Below are 24,671 nucleotides of genomic sequence, written 5' to 3'. Positions count from 1 at the left end.
CCAAGCAAAAGATAGAATGCCTTACATACGCTGCCTACAAGACTCACTTCAGATTGAAAGACACACATAGAAAAAATAAAGGGGTGGAAAAAAATATTTCATAAAAATGGAAATGAAAAAGAAAAATCTGGAGTAGCAATACATATAGCAGATAAAACAGGCTTTAAAACAAAGGCTATAGCAAGACACAAAAAGGAAGCCAGTAATCCTACTGAAGGGTATTTATCCTAAGAAACCAAAAACACTATTTTGAAGGGACATATGTTTACTGCAGCGTTACTTAAAACAGTCAAGATATGGAACCAGCCTGGGTGTTCATCAATGGATGAATGGATAAAGAGGAGGTGGTACGTGTATACAATGGAATATTACTCAGAAAATGAAATCTTGCCATCTGCAACAACATGGATGGACCTAGAGGGTATAGTGCTGAGTGGAGTAAGTCAGACAGAGGAAGACAAATGCCATATGATCTCACTTATATGTGGACTCTAAAGAACAGAATAAATGAACAAACAATATAAACTAGATATAGAGAACATTTTGATGGTTGCCAGGCAGATGGGGGGTTAGGGAGCAAGGTGAAAAAGGGAAGGGATTAAGAAGTACAAATCAGTTATTACAAAATAGTCACAAGGATGTAAAATACAGTATAAGGAATATAGTCAATAATATTGTAATAACAATGCACAGTGTCAGATTGGTACTATATTTATTGGGGTGATAAGTTTGTAAGTTATATAAATGTCTAATTATGATGTTGTATACCTGAAACTAATATAATATTGTATGTCAACTGTAATTGAAAAATAAAAAATAATTTAAAAATATATAGATGTGTGTGTACACACATATATATATGTACACACACACATATATGTAATTTGTATCCTTAGGCATATATTTAACTTATTTAAAATGAAGTAAAAATATAGTACTTATATTGTAATTAATTTTACTACATAATATTTAGCAAATGTGAACACAGCATTTATAATATTTTTCAAAATAGTTTAGGTATATGAAAGGCTAAGAATGGAAGAATATATCAACTGAGAACATTTATTGATAGAGTTAATATAATTTAGATGACTGAAAAATAGATTTTCCTATAGACAGATTTATAGCAAAAATACTGCTTGCCTTAAATCATGGCCCTGCAAAGAAATTCTTAATAGGCTGTGATTACTCCTGCAAAAACCTCTAGGTGGTATCATGCGCACGCAGAACTGCTGCTTGGCTGTAGCTGGAAAACATCCAACAGCATATGTATAACACAGCAATTAAAATACTTGTAGAAGTCTCCAGTCCATGACTCACCTGTGTACAGTAGGAGAAAGGTTTTCTGCAGGCTGGATTACACTGTCGAATAGCGGCAGGACGTGCCTGAGGGGCGCAACCTCCTACAAAGGAAATCCCACCATCATTTGCAGATTTTCTATGATAAACATTAAAAACATTCCTTTCTTCTCTGGCACTGGCTACTTTGTAACGGTATTTTTTTTTTTTTTTTTTAATCAATTTGCTGACATGTGGCCCAGTCTCACTTTATTGATTACTACAGGATGGATTGTTTGAGTTGGGAGGCTCTGCTAACAGAAAATATTTGCAGTAGATTTTTTATACCTACTCCCTGGCAATGTGATGCTCTCATATGGCTATTCTTGACCGCAAAGTCTGAGTGCCAGAGTCAGTAAAAGAACTGGTGAAATCTCAATTTAAGTTCAGGAGCAGAAACTGTATTTGCTGGAGACTTATTCTAAGTATATATTTCTCCAGTCCCAGAATACCCCAACTAGGCACCAGGCCAATTCCCAATAACCAAATGCTAAAAGGACCACAAATGCATAGGACCACAATATCAAACACTTCGGTAACATTTTAAAATGTATTTCAATCGGGATAAATATACCCCGACCCCCGCACATATTTTTAAGAGCAAATATATAGACTCCAGGACACGCAATCACACATCTGACACAGTACTTAGTACTTATTTTTGAGTAAATGTTAGGGATAATTCATCCTCTAGCTTCTGAAATTCATTTCCATATTAGTCTTGCCTTCCTGGATTCAGAGTACTAAGCTAAGAAGTTACATAATGTTCTAGAGTAGTATGTTAACCTCATTCGTAATATTGGTTGTACTTATAGGCTCTAGCCTTTGCATTACTATTACTATCAACTAGTTGCAGTTTGATTTCGTAGCTAGCAAAAAATCTTTGGGCGTGAGGTAGTAGTATAGAGAACAGTCAGATCTACACTTTCTCTGAGAATGAAGCAGCGAAATTCTCACTGTTACCTGAAAAATATAATAATACACATACACACAAAGCCTCATATTCCAGAATGAACACTTAGGTGTGAAGCTATTAATTTTGGCATTAGTGGCAATAACCAGACAGGCCCATTGCTCCTAATTGTGTTTGGAGGGGGTGTTTTCTACTCTTTAAATCATTCATCTCCAAAGCGGAGTGTGTACACCACTGCAGGAGGCCATCTTGTGGGAACTGAGAAGCAAAATATTTGATCTTACATAGTATATACAACATTTTTGTTTAAATTTTAAAAATGAAATTAATTTCTGATAATTTTTTGCAGATGATACTAGTAACCTGAGATCATTCATCAGATGTCCACCTGTTGTACTTTGGGCATGAAGTACTCTGTGCAGAGAGTTGGATAATGCGACTGCCCCACTTGAACTCTCAACATATTGCCGAGTATGATGCTTTCTGTGTTCCTGATTAGGTAGATTTTACAGTACATTGACTTTTAACAATAACTTATAAAATGGACAAGTAGCTTGAAATAAATTAGTATAGGAATAAACTATGGATTAAGGGATTATCAAATGCAAAAACAAATACACAAGGAAAATGCAGAGCTGATAATTCTATTCCTACTCCCATTCCTACAATAAGTTCTTTGCCAGTCCAGTCCAGTACTAATTAAAAATAATAATTTAATTTTCTCTGATAAGAAGGCATAAAAAAAACTTTAAAATTATTGAGAAGACTATTTGTAGGTCAAATTGTATCCATCATCATGAATGAGGAACATTTCCCTCAGTCTATATTTAGATATTAAGTAATAATCATGAATAGCACAATATTCCAAAAGTAAGCTTCCAGGGAATGAATACAAGCATTTATAATTGGCAGCAAACGAGTTTTTTGCAGCATTCACAAATGTAGTATTTTAAATTTTCTCATATACCAATAAACCCTTTTAATTTCAATTTCTGTGTGTGTTTATAATATGATATATAAGCACAGTAGTGCAGGAATATGATATGTTAAGATATGTCCTCAAAAACTTTTTACTAAGAAGGTACATGATTTAAAATTTTAGAGATCATTGTTTCATACCAGAATCTGTCTTTTTTAGTCTTTATCTCATATCATATATTTATGGGCATTTATTATGTTTCACCTTATTTTTTTAAGTTCTTTGATATATTATGGGTCTTCGAATAGAATTGTTTGCTTGCTGAGTTTCAGAGGTCTAATGACAATTTGCCATGAAGACAGGTCTTTCCTTGCTTAGAATTTGTAAGCTAATTCTTCTCACAAACAGCACACTCAGAGATGTTTTTGAAAAGCCCATATGAATCTTAGGTAGGAATACCTGTGACATTAATGCCATCTGAACGTTGACACCATACAGTCCGTTCATTATTGTTCCAAAGACTTGCTTTCCATGTGTAGTGGTAACATTTGCCTCCTGCAAGCAAATATGATAACAGTGGTTCTATTATACCTCACATAAGAAAGAGAATAATCATTAATCAATCAAAGCTGAGAAATGAAAAGTGCTTTTTGTACCTGTACAAGGACGTGTTTCTAGAACCGGCTGGGGACAGCTGTCTTGGTTCTCAAAAGACTGAATTATAAATGTTCTTGACCTAGATTGGCGACCCATTGTCTCAAAGCTCCTTCCATCGATGCAGGTTAATTCACACGTGCTCCACTCTGACCATTCTGTTAAATGGCAGTCTCCTGGAGCACAGAGTGGGGGGAGGACAACATGGTAACTGGTACTTGACAGCATTTACACAGACAGGGCTCACAGTGAGAACGGTGGTGGTGGTGGTGCAGTGATAGGGGCAAATTCCAGATATCATGCTTTCTACTTTGACCAGGTTTCCATTTAGAGGTACTAAGACTGATGAAATAATTGATGGTTTAATCTAGTCCAGGAAGAGACTGCTAAATACCAGATTGGCATTACTTTGCTTCAAATCATAGTCATATCTAGAGAACACCATGTGTCTGCTAGTGATAATACATTGTTTTAATGGGAGATGTAAAGATTGTAGTCACTAAGTTTTCAAAGAGCAGCAGAACATGGTAAAATTTATGTTCTCAGAAACTATATAAAGAGAATAAGTCAGTCACTGAAGTGGAATATCTTTGGGTCTAAAGAATGTTGAATTTAATAAACATACCCACTTTTGTGTGTATGTACATATGTATACATATGTTTACATCTGTGTATATATATATATATATATATATATATATATATATATATATATATATATCATGCCATACTCTAAGGATATATTAAGCCACCTTAAAATTATGCCATGTACCCCACGTTTTTAGCATTAAAATAAACTCATATATTTTATGTAACTAGTAATGGCCTTCACAATTACATAGAACTTGACCGTTTGACAGAGTGCTTTTATAAACATGTAGTTTTACTTGTCCCTACCATGCCATCCCCCAGAGATTCATCCACTCATGAATTTAGTCAACGTTTTTTGAGTGCTGACAATTGTGCCTTGTGCTGTCAGGTCAGGTATTATTAACAAATTTTCTACAGGGAGCAACCATTGCGCAAAAGGGTTAGACTACATGCCTGGGGTAAAACACCAGGGAAGTGATTCTAACTTAGCTGTTAAATTTTCAAGTCCAGTGCTTTTCTGTTTTCTTTTTCCTCTTGCCTACTTCACCTTCAATGAAGCTATATGTATTCCAAAGTGATAACCACAATTAAAAATGAATTAAAGTTAATTAACAACTTCAATATTGATGAGATAGAGCTTCTCCAGCAAAAAAAAAAACAACAAAAAAAAAAACAAAAAAACAAAAAAACAGAAAAATAGAAAATAAATATATAAGAAGATCAACCTGGAAGGCACTCCCAGTTGTTTAAAATCACATACCTGGGCAAGGAACAGAGCACAGCTGCTTCAGCATGCCATCTTGCAAGGGCATTTCTTTACACAGTGTATCGTCTACACGCACTGCTGAGTCAGAGATTGAACCATTGTGGACCACGCAGGAAAGGCTGCGGATCTGGACTCCTTCCCCACAGTCTCCACCCTGTGAGAGGGACGGATACTGTCAGAATCACTCAAATAATTAGCATCTTGGAGTTTTGGCTACTGCTACCTCTTGCTCAAGAAAACCCTAGTTGTATATTTCTTCAGATTCCTCCTCTTAGGAGTTCTCTTTCAACTGTTGACAATGAAGCATCACTGAGCAATTCTTCTAGAGCTGATACAGAAGTTAAATGCAATTTTACCCCCGTGGAATTTATATACTCAGAATATGATGGCTCATTTTGGTACTCAGCCAGGATTGATTGAAAAAGAAAAATAATACATAATTCGTATAGGTGTATGTGATAAAATGGCCTAATCTATAATCACTCCACCAAGAGAGCATGTTCAGTCACAGGACATACATTTCTCTTTTATTTAGCTTATATTTTCTCTTGCAGGGAATTCAGTCCTTTCTCATATGGATTATGTAGGGGTTTCTGGCACAATACAGATTTTCTCTATTGCCATGAGAAGCTGTTTTCGCAGCGGGCCTTCTGCGATGAATAATGTTCTTTGACGATATTTCATACAAATCCCACTCAGATTATTCTGGGAAATTAGAAAAAGTTTGTGTAGTGTCTCACAGAAAGAGAAGCTTAGAATTGGAAGGCTCTTAGTGGCTATCTGGCCCAAGCAGCTGCTTGATGAAATATTTCCTACTATAACACTTTTGGCAGATAGTCACGAGATGAGTATTTTCTCCTCAGTTTTAGTCAGGTGCTCATACTTCAAAAAGAAGTCCACTGGATATTTGAATGATGTTAGATGATAGCTCTGTCTTTCCATAAATCCTTTAGAAAATAGAGCCTTAGGCAAAGCTTTTCTGCTAAGGACGTGACATCCCAGGATGGCAAGAGTGAGGGGAAAAGAACTGAAGCAGGTATGGAGAAAAAGTAAATATAAGGTAGAGTGTTACTAAACCAAGAAAAACAATGTCCCAAGAAAAACAGCTGGTTTCTTGGTCATCCATAACATCTTCCAGATAGACCACATGGTATCACCATGCCTTATTACCATCCAAGGTGGGGCAAGGGAGGAAGATGCGAGAGGCATTTAAATCCAGCTCCTCCTTGGATCCAGTTCTCACTGATCAACTCTCATCCCAGGGAGTATTAACTCCTCCATACTTCCAAGGTGTGCTGCTCAGCTTCCACTAAATCCAGAAGTTGGTAAGAGCTACAGCCTTTATGACTATTGCTCGTATGGTTGAAGAGAGAGAGAGACAAAGAGAGAATGAGATGGGGGGAGTGGGGAGCCTTTGCATGCCTGTTGCTGCAGTCAGGGATGCTACGTGGTACAACCCATTAATCCATTATTAAGTAACAGTGTGATAGCTGTGCTCTGCACTAGGAAACTGGGTTTCATCTCCTCATCTCTTCCCCACCGCAGGACTCAGGAACTGCATTGTGTAAGCCTTGGAGCTGCTGTGGCTCTTGAGATGACAGGAGTAAAGAAGGATAAGATGGACAACTAAAGCAGTCAGGATAGTGTTCCAGGGTATTGGACAGGAGATGTGGGGGCTGACGGGCCTGCTGAGCACCATCCAGGTCAAGGTCCTGTGGCCGCAGCTACCGTGTGTCAAGGGCAGGGTATAGGCAGATCACTGGAGGTATAGGCAGATCACAGTAGCTGCTGAGAAAAAACTCTTTACAGAAGGAAGTTAAGATTCAAAGACATACTGGAGAAAAAAGAAAAGGTGCAACTTGGAGGAGGTCCAAGTTGCAGTAGCTTAAATTCTAAAGAAGTTGAGTGGGCACATAAACTGGGACCATTACATCTTCCTCTAGAGATGTGTAAACAAAAATTATGATTTATTTGTCTAAGATGGCAATTCCCACACTTGACTTGTGAATACCTCATGATTTCTCTAATCATTTCTATGGCTATTGTGAAATTGTAAAAAAAAAAAAATGTCCCCTAATTTTGAATGTAAGTGCATTTTTCTGGAGATAAGTGGAGGTTCAAAATCAGTTCACAGTAAATTCATTCAAAGCAAATGCTCTAGTAAATGTTTACTTCCTGAAGTGGAAAATAACTAGTGTAAGTTAAATTTCATTTTGCGGGGAGGTTTCTCTCCTGTAACTTATTATTCCAGATGATGGATCCATTGCAGAATTGTCTAAGGTGTATGTTTTGCTATAGAGAATCAGCCTTTGTATACTTGGAGAGAAGAGTCTGAAGATACGGCAACATGTATAAAATTTGAAACCACTGCAATTTGGAACCTCAGGTAACAGAAGATGCAGTTGACTAGAGTTTTGTTTGACATTGCAGGAGATGGGGTGCAAAGAAATGAGAGGAAACAAGTTTACATCAGGGATCACTTTAAAAAACCAAGACAAACAATAATATGCTCCTCATTTGTATATCCATATTTAACCTTAACCTCTCGTAACTTTGACAACAGCCACAATGTGAAGAGAAATCAGCAACAGAATGATAATTTCACTCAGAAAGCAAGCATTCGCTCACTCTCATTCATGAGACTACATATTAGGGTCTGAAAGTTAAGCCAGGCTTCTTAGAGCAAAGGTTGTCAACAACAAGCATTCTCTCACCAAGTCTACACTGTCCAGATCATTAATGAACTATTGGTATACTCTTACTTGGCACCACCAGATGTGGATAGGCAGGTGGTGCTAATAACCATAATTGTAGTTTTATTCAGAACTGTACTAGCAACTATAATTGCTTGAGCTCTTCTTTGGCCAAGTAGTATGCTAAGCACTATATTATGAAATATCTGATTTCTGCCAAACACCCCCAGCAAAATAGGTACTACTGCTACCTTTATGATGTAGATTTACGAAACCAGAGGCTTGGAGCGGTTAGAGACTTTGCAAAAATTGCACAGCTAGGAACTGGCAGAACACTAACCAAAATCAGCGCTGGAGTTTCCAGAGTCTGAGCTCCTAAAAAAGATTGACCAACGTATGTGTGTGGACACATTTTATCAGCTGGGGAACTTGGAAAGAAAGAGTTAGAAAACACTGAAAAAAGTGAAGCCTGAGGATACACAGTTCCTTTTGCTAATCTCTTTCCATATAAGATGGTGGTAGAATGGGCACCTCCACTGTTCCCTGTGCAAGCTTCTCTTCCTGCTATTGCTTGATGATAACTTCTGGATGTCACTCAGCCACTTGGATATCTTCACCACCAGCAATGAATGAGCAGATTCTAAACCTGCATTTGGTGGTTTAGGATATGACAAGACAAGGAGAAGCTGAAGTGCAGCTCTGAGAGAGGTGTTTTCCCTTGTGGGCAAAGGCTCATGTGTCATTTGATCAGTAATTCAAAAACTCAGCTAACATATAAACTTAAGACAAGGCGACTCACTGAAGAGACACTCTGTTATCTGTCTCACAAAGAATTCACCATTAGGCTTCAGGAAAAGCAGGAATGCAACTCAAACTCAGGAAAAACTCAACTTAAATATCATGACGGTTCCCTTTCTCTTTTGCCTCTGCTTTTCTTTGCGTCACCTTCTTATTCTTTCTTGCTTCTGAGTGACTGAGTTTATCCAGAAGGTGGGACAACATAGCAGCTAAGAGTTCCTGAATACAGTATCTTTGAACAGCTTTAGTTTCATGCCAAATTCTTGGAAAAGAATGGTGATTGGCCCTGTTTGGGTAAGGTGCCCACACAGTTAACTATGGACTTGTTTTTTGAGAGCTCTGCCCGAATGAGTTCTAACTCCAGAGTTTCCTTCTAAGAGGATACATCAATGAGGGAGAAGAGGAGCATCTAGAAATCCAAGGCAGCACTGAAGTTTCTCCATATACGTACTCTTGAGGTATCCAGGGTCTCCAAGACTGGGTGTTGCTAACTGAAGCCACACCCCCTCAGTCCCCACCAGCACTTCTACAGACAGTGTTCACAACCCACCACCCTTGACCCAGCGGTCCAGGCAAAACGTCAATAGGTGACAACAAAATGAAATATTACATTTGGCATTTCGCCATAATGTTCCCCTGGAACAAGATGGCAGACTTGTCTAATAGGTGGGGAAAACAAAGGCTCCTGACACCTGAGAAGTTAAAAGGGAAAATACACTAGAACGAGTAAAGTATAGTAGCAGCTGTATGCCTGGTGAGATTGGAGCATGGAGTTTGTCAGTCCTTCCGCCTGCCCTCCCTCCTAAATTTCTTTGCTCTCCCTTCCTGTGCAATGGGTTCCTGAATTACTGGAGCTTATTTTTTCTACTCTGTCAACAGTGATCACAATTACAAGGTGAAATATTCCTCCCATTTTCTCAATTGTAAGTGATTTCAAGCAGCATTTAAAAATCGCTGAAGATTTAGGAAAGAAGATTTTAGACTAGTAGACAAAGTATTCATACTTAAAGCCATTAGGTTACTATTAAATCACTCTGCATGGTTACCTTATTTTCTGTAAACAGGAGACTGAACAAATGTACCACACATTTCTGTTCCTCTGGGACATATTACAATGCACGGGCATTTAACTTCTGTGAGATAATAATGCTGCATGACAATGTCGTCCTGACAGGAACACTAAACATCTTTATGAGAATACTCTGCAGATTTCTTAATGCATAATCAAAATTATTGTTACCCAATTAAAATATGCTTTGGACTGTGAACTGAAGGATAAACTAGTAAGGTAAGAAAATACGGAAAGTCAATGTGCTTTTTCTTATATAAGAAGCCAGAGAGAAAATGCAGTGGAAGAGCTCTGCTGATCCAGCAAAAGCTCTGGGTATGTGATATGTTATGATTTTGCTCACATTTATATTTCAGGTCAATAAAAAAAGTAATCATCGAGGAAAATGTAGTAACTTTGGTTTGGGTAATCATGTTAAAATAGAACTTTTATATTTTTGATTTTCTGCCCCTATATAAGATGTTGCCTAAGCCTAAAAGTGCCTCTTTAAGAAAAACAGTCTACAGCAAGCTGTGCATTTCCACAGCATCAGAGTTGCATCTAATTAAATAATATTTTGATATTTCCGACAAGCCAGGAAAATAACAGAGAATTCTTGAGGATGCCAAAGAGATTGAAAGTCCCATGACCCCGTCTATTACAATCAGTGACTAATGAATGGCTATTTATTTTCTCAGCAGTATCACTCTACTCAAGGTTAAGTCCCATGATTGTACTTTTCCATGTTCTCCATTGCACAAAAATACATTGTTCCAGGTGCCTGCTGCTGTGAAATTTATTCCATCAGCACATAGGTCTGACCAGACAAATGCTTTGGACATATTGAGAAGCATTTCTCTAAATGTCATTACATGACCTACCTCCAATTTACATGCAGACCAGTTGCCAAGGACCCAGCTGTAGCAGGGGGTCACTGGGCAGGTTTTCTGCTGGGTAAGCTCAGTGGGGCATGGCCGTCCTTCTCCTTGAGTTGGCATCATGATAAATCGTGTCCGGCTCATTCGACCTAAAATGACAAGGAAGGTGCCAGTTTTTCCGTTAGAGTTTGGCTTGGGAAGGGAATTAAAAGGACTGAATGTTGCTTTACATATGTAAGTCTTCATTAAAATACACTGAACTTTTTCTAGCTTTCAGTTTTTCTGCCATTTTAATTTAGGTTTTGACAGAGACACAGGGTATTGATAATGTTTAGGATCTGACATTCGTTCTGTCTTATACTTCTTTAGTAGTGTCCCTATGTACAAATGCTGTTTTGTGGCCAAATAGACTGATCCTGTAAACACTGGCAGACTGTTAATTCATTCAACAAACATTTATTTATTAAGCTCTACTATGACCCAGGCATCCTGCTATATGCTAGGAATGCAGTAATTAAATTGCCAGATATGTCTTCTGCCCTCACAGAACTTAGATTTTAGGCCAGGATTACAAATATTAAAAATTAAGAACATTGCATTGTCTTTGTCTGTTAGGTTCTAAATTAGCAAGTAAAGTAAAAATTGTACACAATCCAAACTCTCCGAGAAAATTCCCTAGCAAGGTGCCACCTTGAGGCCTCAACAGTTTTTCTCACTTAGTTCAACATGACTAATTTTCCTAGAGTTTAAGACCAATTTCTTTTTTCACTGAGGCAAAATTAAGTTGTTGGCTTATAGAAAGGAGCCATGATGTTTAAAAAACATGTTCAGATGCTGGGTGTTCCATTTCATAACGAAAGAAAATTGGTTAATAAGAATGACTGAGGAAAGAGCAGGTCTCCCGTGTCCGCTTATGCCCACTCCTAGGCATTAGGTCATAGGCTCAGGAAGTGGGATAGTGGATGGAATTTAAATGTCTGTGTTTCGCTCTGTTGATCTCTCCCCCACTCATTCTTTTCCTTGCTGATGAGGTACTATGTGCATATAGTCTCATTACTGTTAGTAACTATAAATTATCATGCTCTCCCATTGTTGTTATAAAGTTAATTTTGTAATTGTATTTTTGATAAATATTAAAGGAAACACAGAGGGTTCCATCAAGCTGGTGCAAAAATAATTGTGGTGTAAAAGGTTAAACAAATGCAAAAACTGCAATCACTTTTGCACCAGCCTAATATTAGTGAATGCTATGGGGACGCAGCCTAGTCTGGAAATGAATCAGAGAACATTTCCTTGAGCAGTTGCACTTTAAGCAGAAATCTTAAGGGTTGCCAGCCTGACATGATGTACAGAGAGTGTCCCAAGTGGCAGAAAGAGCTTGTGAGGAGGTCCTGAGGTAAAAAGGAACAGAGTTTGTTTGAAGACCTGACAGAAGGCTAATGAGGCTGGAACAAAGAGAGCGAGGGCAAGAATTGGTTTGACGCACTGCTGCTAAAAGCTATTAAAACTGGGTGCTTTTTTTTTTTTTTTCCAGTTAGTTCCAAAGATCATACATTTATATATTAAGAGAAAAGGAAAGTTACTGATGACTTCACTTCTACGTAGAATTCACTTGAAAGCTCTGGGTAGGAACAATTCTCGGATGCCCTTGAGTTCAGGGGCAAGTAAGGGTGACTGACACTTCTAGTGCACTAGACATCTTACTGGCCACTGGAAAATTATTATAGATTTGGTGGTAAACTAATGCTCTCTGAGAAGACCCTTGAAAACTAGGAAGCTCTAATCACTGGATTCTAAATTCCTTGAGGTTTGGGCTTCTGTCCTTAACATGGTGCTTCATATATATTAAACCAATCAACTGAGTATTTGTTTAATTCATATATTCATAAATTATCTACATGGTATTATCTGGTATCTGAATATACGTGATAATACAATAATACCAATACAATTATTGAGCAGGTACCACATGCTAGGCAATATTCTAAATATAGACACCTATTCATTTAATAATCATATAACCCTAGAGGAAAATTCTATAATATTCCCACATTATAGATGAGAGCACTCAGGCACAGAGAGTTTAAGCCACTTGTCTAAGGTCAAAAAACTACTAATTTGCAGAAAAAAAATTCAAACACAGGAAGTTTTGTTCCAGAGGCTGCTGTATTAGGTATGATACAGGCAAGAGAGCAAGAATGGTACCCATGTAGGTTTTTTATGTGAAAAATAAAGGAAACTTTGGATGGTGGTAAAATTTGTGTCAAAGATTACATGGGTTTGGTAAACAACAGAAGCTACCCATTTTGCATCATTGGACACTAAAACATACGTGTTTGGACAGATGTTCTTCCCAGCATCACTCAAAGCATATTATATAGGGCAGACATCATCTCATTCAGATGAAATGTTATCCCTGTTTGATGAACACTTTTGGCTCAAGATTTTATATGAATTCTTGCTTACTCTTCAGTGTTATAAAATCTTTATTTTTTTTAATCTAAATACCTATTACCCTGAAGTCATTACAATTGCATTCTGTTCTATATCTGTCTTTGTAAGAATAATGACAATGTTGTATTGCCTTTATCACAGTTAAAGGGGCTCTGTTTCATTATAACCAACTGACTTTAAGCTTGTTCTTGAATTAATGGTATGTGAATGGCCATTATTTTAGAACTATTTTATTTATTTCCATGCAAGTGACAGATATCTTCTCCTGGACATAGAGATGGAGGGAAACTAATGAATTCAATAAGGAAAAAAAAATGATGCTCTTACTTTTTGAAATAATGTAATCTTAAAACTATCCATTGAAAGCATAGCCTTATGATTTCTCTGCCCTTTGCTATCCAAACACAATTGTACACTTGAAACTTACATGATTTTACTAACCAATGTCACCCCAGTATATTTAATAAAATAAAAAAAAAAAAGAAAGAAAAGATTTTCAAACAATGCCATTCACTACTAAGGATACAGTTTTAAAACCAAAGAGCATATAACAACTCTACATTTTGAAGTATACTGTCATGTTTAATTGTGTAATATTAATGTTTAGTAAGAAAAACTTTGCTAATAAAAGCACGAGGGTCTGAAAAATAACTACTGGACTTGATGTTTCTGTGGGCTATTTGGTATCTTTTAATATGTTCCTTTTAAAGTCATGGCTATTTGGTTGTATAAATAATCAGAGAAAGTACCCCTCAAATTAGGCACTCGCACAAATCCTGAAGTTGTAAATACAAAATGCAGCTGCATGGATACAGATGGCATAACAAGGAGGCCTGCCGTCTCCAATGATAGTGGTCAAATGCTACCTGGGATTTCAAACATGAGACTGGATGGAATATTCAACCACACAACTACCTCTCAGCAATGATTATTCTAAAGGGGACACCTAATGGCAGAAGCATGAAGGGATTGTTTTGGTGATGGTGAGTTTTCACATGAGGTGGCTGCTGTGGCCAAATTAAAGACATTTAAAACTATGATTGATCTAGAATATGAGAGACAGAGAATTTGAAAACAGTTGATGTATGGTGAAAAGAAACCTGGACTTGGCATCACAATTCTCTAGTTGGAAACAGTTCTCTCAAATTAACAGCTAGTAAATGCTGTGACTGCGTGAAAGTATTTTAACTCCCCCAAGCATGAAATTTCCTCTTTGGTAAAATAAAATTAAGTATACAGAAAGCATCTGAGGATAATTCATGCTGGAGAAAATGCCACTGAAAAGTGAATCTATTAAAATGGGAATTAAATTATTTTAATAAATAATATAAAAACCACGTTTAAATGGGACATTTTCTGGACCTAAAGAGTAAGGAAGAAGGTTTATTTGATCTAATACCAACTACCATGCAGATTACAATTGCAATTATGCACTCATTATTAGGACAAAGAATATATCAGCTGCTAGCAATATTACATAATTTTATGATCACCCTATAAAAGATCCATGACTGGCTTGCGTGGTTTGATCATAGTGTCTTTGAGTCACTTTGATCGTAGCCTTGAGTCACTTCTCATCAATTTTCTCAAGAACACCTTTTAATCTCTAGTGTACAGATTGCCCCATTTTGTGCTCCTTTGTTGTGGTTCAAGTTCCATTTGCAGCTAGAGAATGACCGAGAATACCCTGAGGCAATGACAGCACATGCGCATCAGTGAAGGATGCTTGTTGACCAGGGGATGGCTTTCTAAGGGGTCAGCTCATTAGTGAGTGATTTGCTATTTTGAGGGGTTTTCCTTACTACAGAACTCACAATTATGGTGATTCAAGTGAAGAATACCGAGAGGGTGAGGACTCCTTGCACTTACCTCACACTGGTTATATGAATCAAAAAATACCACATATAACCACATTACAGACTATCTAAAATATAGTAGATGCTTGTTAAAATTTTAAATATTTTAATCATTGATTTTAACAGCTACTATTTCATATCAATTCCTAGAATGGGCCCTGGAACAAGCCTATAATGGGTATATAAAGCACGCTACCTGTACTCTATTGGGCTTGTAATGCTAAAAGCACACAGCTATGAAATCCATAATGATTCAGTCTGGTCCCAACCCACCAAACCCCTTACACTCTAGACTGGACTGCTTCTGCCATCAAAGTAAGAGCGAAGGCTGCCGCCATACACATCCTCAGGCTTCCAATCTGACAGTGGGAGATTGTCTCAGACACTCTGTCTGGACTCCTCTTGTTTGTGTTTATGATTTTCAATAAAAGCATAGTGTATGGGGTCTAGAAATCTATTTGGAAACTGAATTCAACAGTAGATATAGACAATCTGCTTAATGAGCAATACCAATGAAATGTAGAAGCTGAAATTGACTCTCTATTCATCTACTCTTCAGGCTATAAAAGACAGAAAAGTACTCCCTACAAAACATCTTTCCAATTTAATGAAAACCCAAATTATGATAGGGTAAATTTGCTAGCAAAAAATTCTCTCTGAGCCTTTTCCTCTCCTCCCGTGGGAAATATTTGGAACTCATTATAAGCAACACTGATATTGGGTTTACTATTACATTAGTAATAATTGCTTGCAATAAAGGAAAAAGAATTGCCTGGTAAGACCTCCAGAAAAAGAAGAAACAAACAAACAAAAAAAACAGTGAGCCATACTAGTTGTAACACAAACACACACACACACACACACACACACACATAAACACACACATGCACAGGCACTCAAACAAAATTCAAAAACAGGACAATAAATAGGTTTAAGGCTGCATGTAGGTTGGAAGCATATTGGCCCAGGTCATACTTCCATTGAACTCAGCAGTAGTCAGACTTCATTCTGAGGCCTCGCTAACAATGGATATAGGAAATTCCAAGCACTGAAAAACGTTAAAACCAGTTAAATAGTTGTCCATTTCTACATTCGTAAAAAGAAATGGCGTCACATGCAATGGCTCTTTGTTCTGACCATACTTTCAGATCCAAGCAGCCAGCCATCATGCACTGTCACAGAGGCATGCTTTAAACCACAGATCTTCTATGACTTCGACAAATGGTCAACTGAATTAGCTTCCAATTATGGTTTTGATAGATCTGGATAATTTAAATATGATGCAGCAAACAATGTAAGGTATGTACGTCGGGGAAAATGGAAAAGGAAATACAACACTAATGGACCAAAGAAGAAAATACCTATTTAACCTTACATAGTTCATTAAATAAAATATCTGACCAATTTACATGAATATACCTATAAACTCCAAAGCACCATAGACTGTAAATACAATAACAGTAGTGTCTGAAGCGACTGAGCTTATGGCATGTTACTTGAATATTATTACTACTTACTGGTTTGCTTTTACCTGGGCATTATTTCTTTTGAATATGAGTTGAATTTTTAAGTCATATATACACTTGCGAGCAGGGAATGGACTTCCAGAGCTGACATCTATAAGTGGTTGGTGAACTTACACCATGAAGGATGGGGTTCAATGTCACTAACCTCAAGTTGATGGTGGTCCTGTCTGATGTGCACCCAAAAATTAGGTTATTGAATGTTTCCACTTTTAAGTACCATATTTCCTCTTATGGATTTATTCTTAAACGTTTGGTACCTTCTACCTAATATTGGTCTGTAGAAAATACTAACAGATGATGAAATAAATGAAAAGGAAGCAAAGGGATACTAGCAACAATCTCACTTATAGCTGGTCATGTCAGTCTATTAATTTTAATTACATAATTGTATGTCTCTGTGGTTAAGAACATTTACTATATAATATAATACTTTTTGTCATTATGAAAGCATTCCTCATTATGGAAGGGGGAACTAAGTTAATTGAGTGACTACAATGTGCTATGACATAGAGATGATATAGCATAAGTCTTTTCTTGTTTATGTCTTTTCCCTTCCTTATTCTGATTTCTTTGCTCCCCTTTCCTTAAGAGTAACTGCTTTCCCCATGCCCCTCACATAAATCACTTCAACAAGAATCCCAGTCTCAGACTCTGCTTCAGACAGTTATTAATGTTCTTATTTCATGTGTGATAAAATTAAGCTCTGAAAAGTTAAATAATATTTGCAAAATTACACACCTAGAAGGATTGGAACAAAGGTTTGTCTTACTCCAAAAGCATGTGCTTTCCAACAGATCTCAACCTCATCTGGTCAGAGTCAGGTATCAATGACTCTGCTGTCATTGTTAGGCCACTTGAACAAGTCTGAGAAGTACACTTAGTTCTATCGTCTGCAATAAATGTATTACCTAGTCGTACATTTCATATTTTCCTTTGGTAGAAAGTAATTACAAGTGTGGCACTAACACCTTTCTCTGTGATAACTCGGTATTTGCTTTTGGCTACTCGTCAGAGTAAATTTCTGAAAGCAGTGGAACGTTATTATGGATTGTATATAAAGTTGTTCAGTTAATTTCATGCAGCTCTTTATGCTGGATATTTACTTTTTATTCTCTTAAATATCATCTGTAATTTTTATCCAAGCTTATTTTAAGTGCAACATTTGTTTTAAATATACACCCTGATGGATATAGATTTGGGATCAAGGCTGTTTTCTAATGTAACAAAGTGGAGAAAAATTACGGTCCTGATCTGCAACGTAAAGACAGATCTTCCACATTGTTAGAGATGAAAGATGCAGTAATGCTTCTTCATTCAGAGCTACATTCCACCGGTTTCTGCTGTGGCGGGATTCCTTGGCTTATCTGAATATTGCCTCAGACACCCAGATAGCCTTAATCTTAAAGAACACTCAGTTTAGGCAAGATATAGATTCCACAGCTTTTCAGAATTAAATACACTAGTCCCAACCATGATCATCTATTGGGAGTGAGGTGAGCTAAGCAAGGAAGTAACAAGACCTCAGTTTTCAAGGTCAAGATAGACCATGGTATCACAGGAGTGGGTTAGGTCTGTTAAGCGCATAAGATTAGGCACATTCAGTTTTGCTTTGAAATAAAGACCTCCAGAATTCTCTGTGGTAGAGTGAATGTACATATTTGAGTCCCATTTAAAGCTAACAAAACTTGGTAGAAAACTGTAGGTACCTGTATACAGCAAAAATATCCCCAGATGAGGCACTCCCCATGGTATACAAAATGAGAAGGTCACAGAGAGTGATTTTGGCAATCCTGGAGCTACTGTGTCCACTAGAATCATGCATGACCTACCTGTAAGATTGGCTCCCTGACTATATTCCAATTAAGTGGACTAGACAATATGAAATATTATTGATGATGAAACAAGTATATGTTTAGGAGGCTTAAAATTCAGAGGGACTTCTGGAAGCCCTTCACACCCTTTGTGTTCCAATCTGACATCCATTTCCTCCCCTTATTCTTAAATATACCTATACATTCTTAGAATTTTTGTAAAGGGATTTAGGTAGCACCCAACCCAGGTCCCTACATGTAACAGCAACACTTACATGTACAAAATGCCAGATGTAAAGGCGCATAGCAGAACAAATGGGGCTTGGAGACACCTGAATGTGGGTTCAAATCTTTCCTCTATAACTTAAAACCACATGACCTTAAGCAGGTTGCTTAACTGCCTATCACCTCACCTGTAAAATTATGCCTATACTCTTAGTACTCTTGTAAAAACAACACTAAAATACTCCTGGCATCAATAATTGTGTCTTTGAACAACAGATATTAACATGTAATTACTCTAATATTTCATTACTTAACAGATTAAAACAAAAAAATAGTGCGAGGTCTGCAAAGAGTAGCTCAAAGTTCTACAACTTGCCATTGCAAAAGCCAGCTCTGAAACACAGACATTCTGGTTTCTTACCTCCACTTTCTTTTTTCCTACGCTACCATTTTCATTTCTTGTATTCTTGTCATAGGAACTAATTAATTGATATAGTAAATAAGTTTGTCCTGTTATAACTATTGGACTGTGCCCAAGCAAGAACACCAGACTAGACGTCATCAAAATGGCGGTGTGAGGTGAGCCTCTGTTAAGCTCCCCTGGAATTTACAGCTAATTGAACAACAATAACTCCACAAAGGACTCCCTGCACAGCAAACAAGCAAGACGAAGAGGCTCACTACTGAATTCACCTAAAGGTGGGCGAATCGTGTGAGTGGGAGAGGAGGGAAGGGAGAAATGTGGAGATGGAGCCGCGCGGGCGCAGGACGCAGACCTAGCTCAGTGCTCTGAGCTCGCTGCTTCCTGGAACTACCGCAGCTGCGGGAGAGGGAAGAACTCGAACTGCTAGGGCTCCGCTTATGGCCCACAGGGGCAGCATATAACACGGCTGACCCAACGCTCACGGCACAGACCTCGGAGAAAAGACTGAGGGAAGAAGGCTGAAAACGGTGGTTTAAGCCCTCACTGCCGAGCAGAGAACGGAAGCCTTAGGCACTGAGACTAGCTGCTCCCTCCCTCCCCTCCCAGAGCTCACCCCGCCCCCACCTGCCCCGTGCTAGAAGCAGAATAGTAGCAGGGTCAGATCAAAATAACAGAATATTTGCTGTTCTGAGAACTGTGGACCGCAGACACAGATTCACAGCCCAACTAGTTCCGGCAAAGGGGAGGGAGCTGTGGAAGCAGGACTGGCTGTGGTGGTGGTCCCCACCATTGCTTTGGGCCACCTCTCACAACTCACCCTGCCCCTGGCACCACCTATCTGGGCGGATCCCTGCAGGAGTAAACAGAACTGCTGAAACATACGGGTTCTGAATCTGGTGCAAGAAGAGCTTTGGAACTTCAAAAGCTCTCCGCATACCCACATGGACACTGCGCCCTGTGACCCAGGTGAACTATTAACAGAGGAGAAGCCCGTCTCCCAGGGAATACCCCCATTGTGTGAGAGCTGGAATAGTGCAGAGAAAACATAGCACTACCGTGTGAGAGAGAAAAAAGGATGCAGTCGGAGAGAAAATAAAACATTCTACTAACAAGTACTAGAAAACAAAAGAAAGACCTCTTTCTATCAACCTGTTGCTGAAGCCACTCCTATAGATGTCTAGGAAGAGAAATAATAAATCAGTAATTGCCATGAATAACCAAGACAACAACACAGCTCAGAAAGAACGTGAAAAGTCTCCAGAAAAGGAACTTAAAGATATGGAAATATGTGACTTAAATGACAGAGAATTCAAGATTGCAGTTCTGAAAAAACTCAACGAGATGCAAGAAAAGACAGAAAGGCAGCTTAATGAACTCAGAAACACAATCAAAGAAAAACATGATCATTTTACGAACGAGATTGAAATTTAATAAAAGAACCAAATAGAATTTCTGGAGATTAAGAACTCAATAGACGCAATTAAGAATGAAATAACCAGCTTAGGTACTAGAGTTGATCAGATGGAGGAAAGAATCAGTGACATCGAAGATAGAAATCTGGAAATGACACACATGGAAGAAGAAAGAGACTTGAGACTGAAAAGAAATGAAAGAACTCTACAAGAACTTTCTGACTCCATCAGAAAGAGCAATATAAGAATAATGGGCATACCAGAAGGAGAAGAAAGAGAGAAGGGAACAGAGAATACATTCAAACAAATTGTTGATGAGAACTTCCCAAACTTGTGGACAGAACTGGATGCTTGAATCCAGGAAGCAAATAGAACACCTAATTACATCAATCCCAACAGGCCTTCTCCAAGGCACATTGTATTGAAGCTGTCTAAAATCAACGGCAAAGAAAGAATCCTCAAGGCAGCCAGGGAAAAGAAGATGGTAACCTAAAAAGGAAAGCCCATTAGATTATCATCAGATTTTTCAGCAGAAACTCTACAAGCCAGGAGGGAGTGGAACCCAATATTCAAACTATTGAAAGAGAGAAATTATGAGCCAAGAATAATATATCCAGCAAAGATATCCTTTAGATATGAAGGAGAGATAAAGACCTTTCCAGATATACAGAAGCTGAGGGAATTTTCTAATACACAACCTGCACTACAAGAAATACTAAAGGAGGCTATTTGACCACCATCAACAGGGACAATTTGTGGCAACCAAAACATAAAAAGGGGGAGAGTAAAGGCCTGACCGGAATATGGGAGTGGAGAAAGTAAATGTGCCAAAGAAAATGGAATACTGTAAATATCAAACTTTCCTTTACATAAACTTAAGGGTAACCACTCAAAAAAATCCAGAACTGAAATATATATACTGTAATAAAAGAAGAAACAGAGGGAAACATCATAGAATACCACCACACAGAAATAATATACAACAACAAAAAGGCAAAGAAACAGCCTTACCAGAAAACTAAAGATAGAATGACAGGAAATTCTATACAAGGAACTCATGAAACTCAACAACAAAAAAACAAACCACCCAATTGAAAAATGGACAGAGGACCTGAAGGGACATTTCTCCAAAGAGGACATACAAATGGCAAATAGATATATGAAAAAATGCTCAACATCACTAATCATCAGAGAAATGCAAATAAAACCACAATGAGCTATCACCTCACCCCAGTCAGAATGGCTGTCATCAACAAGACAAATAATAACAAGTGTTGGAGAGGCTGTGGAGAAAAAGGAACCCTCATACACTGTTGGTGGGAATGCAGACTGGTGCAGCCATTATGGAAGACTGTGTGGAGGTTCCTCAAAAAATTATGAATAGAATTACCATATGACCCAGCAATCTCTCTCCTGAGTATCTACTCAAAAAATCTAAAAACATTTATACATAAAGACACGTGTGCTCCAGTGTTCACTGTAGCTTTGTTTACGGTGGCCAAGACATGGAAACAACCAAAATGTCCTTCGATAGATGAATGGATAAAGAAGTTGTGGTATATATATTTACAACGGAATACTATTGGGCAGTAAGAAAATATGATATAGGAACATTTGTGACAACATGGATGGATCTTGAGAGTATAATGCTAAGTGAAATAAGTCAGACAGCAAAAGCAGAGAACCATATGATTTCACCGATATGTGGTATATAAACCAAAAACAACAAAAGAACAAGACAAACAAATGAGAAACAAAATCTCATAGACACAGACAATAGTTTAGCGGTTACCAGAGGGTAAGGGGGGTGAGGGTTGGGAGATGAGGGTAAGGGGGATCAAATATATGGTGATGGAAGGAGAACTGATTCTGGGTGGTGAACACACAATGGGATTTATAGATGATGTGATACAGAATTGTGCACCTGAAATCTATGTAATTTTACTAAAAATTGTCACCCCAATAAATTTGAAAAAATATAAAAAAAAACCAAAAAGATGACATAGGAACATTTGTGACAACATGGATAGATCTTGAGTGTATAATGCTATGTGAAATAAGTCAGACAGAAAAAGCAGAGAACCATATGATTTCACCGATATGTGATATATAAACCAAAAACAACAAAAGAACAAGACGAACAAATGAGAAACAAAAACTCATAGGCACAGACAATAGTTTAGCGGTTACCAGAGGGTAAGGGGGTGGGGGGTGGGAGATGAGGGTAAAGGGGATCAAATATACGGTGATGGAAGGAGAACTGACTCTGGGTGGTGAACACACAATGGGATTTATAGATGATGTAATACAGAATTGTACACCTGAAATCTATGTAATTTTTACTAACAATTGTCACCCCAATAAATTAAAAGAAAGAAAGAAAGAAAGAAAGAAAGAAAGAAAGAAAGAAAGAAAGAAAGAAAGAAAGAAAGAAAGAAAGAAAGAAAGAAAAAATAAAAGAATACCAGACTGATCACATTTTACATAGAGGCTAAAAGATAAAGGTTACTGGCTTGCCTTTGAAATCTAAACAAAGCAAACAAACAAACAAATAAATAAATAAAAAGAAAAGCTGGAAATTTCAAAGTTGTGGTGCTTGAGAGTTAATACTAGATTATTTTTTCATTATGGGCTAGAGTTGACAGAAAAATTATATGCCATCTGGGAATCATAAGAGGCAGGCTGGATTACATAGTATAGAAAACACTATAATCTCATATACATTGAATAAAAAACTATAAAATAAGAAAAAGTCATAGTCTGGGGTTAACAACATTCTTAGAATGATATTGGGTAAATAATAATTGTGCATAATTTATGATATCCCATATTTAGACAGTTCTACATTTCACTGAACTGATGAAAATTCAACAAAGAATATGACTAATCCAAATATTAAGCTCTTCTATTAAAAACTTTGATCTTTGAAATCTATCTAAAAAGATCCCTTAGTGGAAGCTTAGAATCAGTCTCTCTCTAATGTCAAATAAATTGGATTCAAACTGTTCTGACCTTGAAATCTTTAACAGAATTAGAAAGTATAGTATATACCACGTATCAGGTATACATGAAAGAGACAATCCAGACACTTGGAAAATAAAGAAGAACTCATTTCAAAATTTCTCTTCAGATCAATATAGTTCTGGGGGTTTGATGGCAAAGTGTGGCTCCTGGGGAAGCATCCAGAATATCCAGCACACCAGGTATTGCCTGACAACCCAGTGAATTCATAAACAGACAATCGTGAAGTCGGCCGAGAGCTGCAGGTGCTTTCCTCAGACTCCCATGGAACTGTCTCGCCCAGTGAATGCGACTCCATAAAACTATCTCCTCTTGTGGTCTCTGCCCCATTGCCACACACAACCAGTTGAAAAAAAGAAAGTGGCTCGTACAAAAAGACAGCTGCTGGCACACTGTGTTAGAAGACACAAGCTGCAGAGGTTTCTCCACGATAGTTTCCAACCTTTTCAGCTCTCCAGTTTGGTCTCTTTTAAGAAACTAGTTCATCTATGCCATACATTTCTGCTTTGGATTATCATTTGTATGTTGTTTTCCGGTGGTTCTGTGTGAGGATTAAGGCATAATTTAAATACAGAATTCTCTCATTTGAGAAACATTACTATCTGCCAGGTGGTTGGTGATCAGAGAAGAGTGGTGCTGTGAGATTGGAGCTGGAAGGTTGGAGTTGGGGAGCAGTTTGGGGACTGATGAGGGGTAATGTAATACTCCATAAAGGCTGTCTCAGCAGAGTCCTGAGACTAAGTGCTTAAAAATGTGAAGGCCATGAATCCTGTTTTTCTTTGCACTGCTCTGTTGTTGTTTTTTCGTTTGTTTGTTTTTGTTTTGTTTTGTTTTTTTAAGATTGAGGTTGGGCACAAATAAATATAACTAGACATACTCATTTTTATTTTTTTGTATGTATGTCCTAACATAGAAACTTGAATGCAACAGGTAGTCAAAACAATGCTTATGAGATTAAACCCTGAGCAGCTAGTAGAGAAAACAACAATTATAAGAGTTATGGTACCTTTTCTTTTAATTGTCACATAAATATCATCTCCTCAGTAGCCTGCCTTCCCCCATCCCTCACTCCCCTGCAGGATAACTATTATTCTCCATCAAACAAACTATTTTTGTTTCATCATAGCACTCATCAGTATCTGTCATTTTTGTGTTTACTTGTTGATTTGCTATCTCTCTGTCTTGTCATCACCATCTAATTTTCCACTAGAATATTAAATTTATGAACTCAGGGGACATTATTTCCCAGAGATCTTATCTGTTCAGCTCCTGGCTCTCGGAAAGCATTCAATGAGTATTTGTGATATATATGAATAAATTTCTTCCACAGTCCTGTCTACAGAT

The 24,671-nt window shown here is 37.6% G+C and overlaps 1 protein-coding gene across 3 annotated transcripts in view; it reads right to left on the bottom strand.

The window, feature by feature from the left end:
* THSD7B (thrombospondin type 1 domain containing 7B) overlaps positions 1 to 24,671 on the bottom strand; it is an 800,685-nt gene that overhangs the window by 21,216 nt on the left and 754,798 nt on the right. For all 3 annotated transcript variants that reach the window (XM_074335740.2, XM_019752567.3, XM_088793974.1), the window contains exons 21-25: positions 10,602 to 10,747; positions 5,176 to 5,335; positions 3,827 to 4,000; positions 3,630 to 3,725; positions 1,321 to 1,403 (exon numbers count right to left, since the gene is read on the bottom strand). In XM_074335740.2, the coding sequence (XP_074191841.2) occupies positions 1,321 to 1,403; positions 3,630 to 3,725; positions 3,827 to 4,000; positions 5,176 to 5,335; positions 10,602 to 10,747 (659 nt within the window). The remainder of the gene's footprint in view (positions 1 to 1,320; positions 1,404 to 3,629; positions 3,726 to 3,826; positions 4,001 to 5,175; positions 5,336 to 10,601; positions 10,748 to 24,671) is intronic.

Source organism: Rhinolophus sinicus, chromosome 17 (genome assembly GCF_057876585.1).
Source record: "Rhinolophus sinicus isolate RSI-liver-muscle chromosome 17, RSI-T2T, whole genome shotgun sequence".
Taxonomy (NCBI): Eukaryota; Metazoa; Chordata; class Mammalia; order Chiroptera; family Rhinolophidae; genus Rhinolophus; species Rhinolophus sinicus.
The sequence above is the reverse complement of the archived record's forward strand: the minus strand, read 5'-3'. Positions and strand labels throughout refer to the sequence as shown.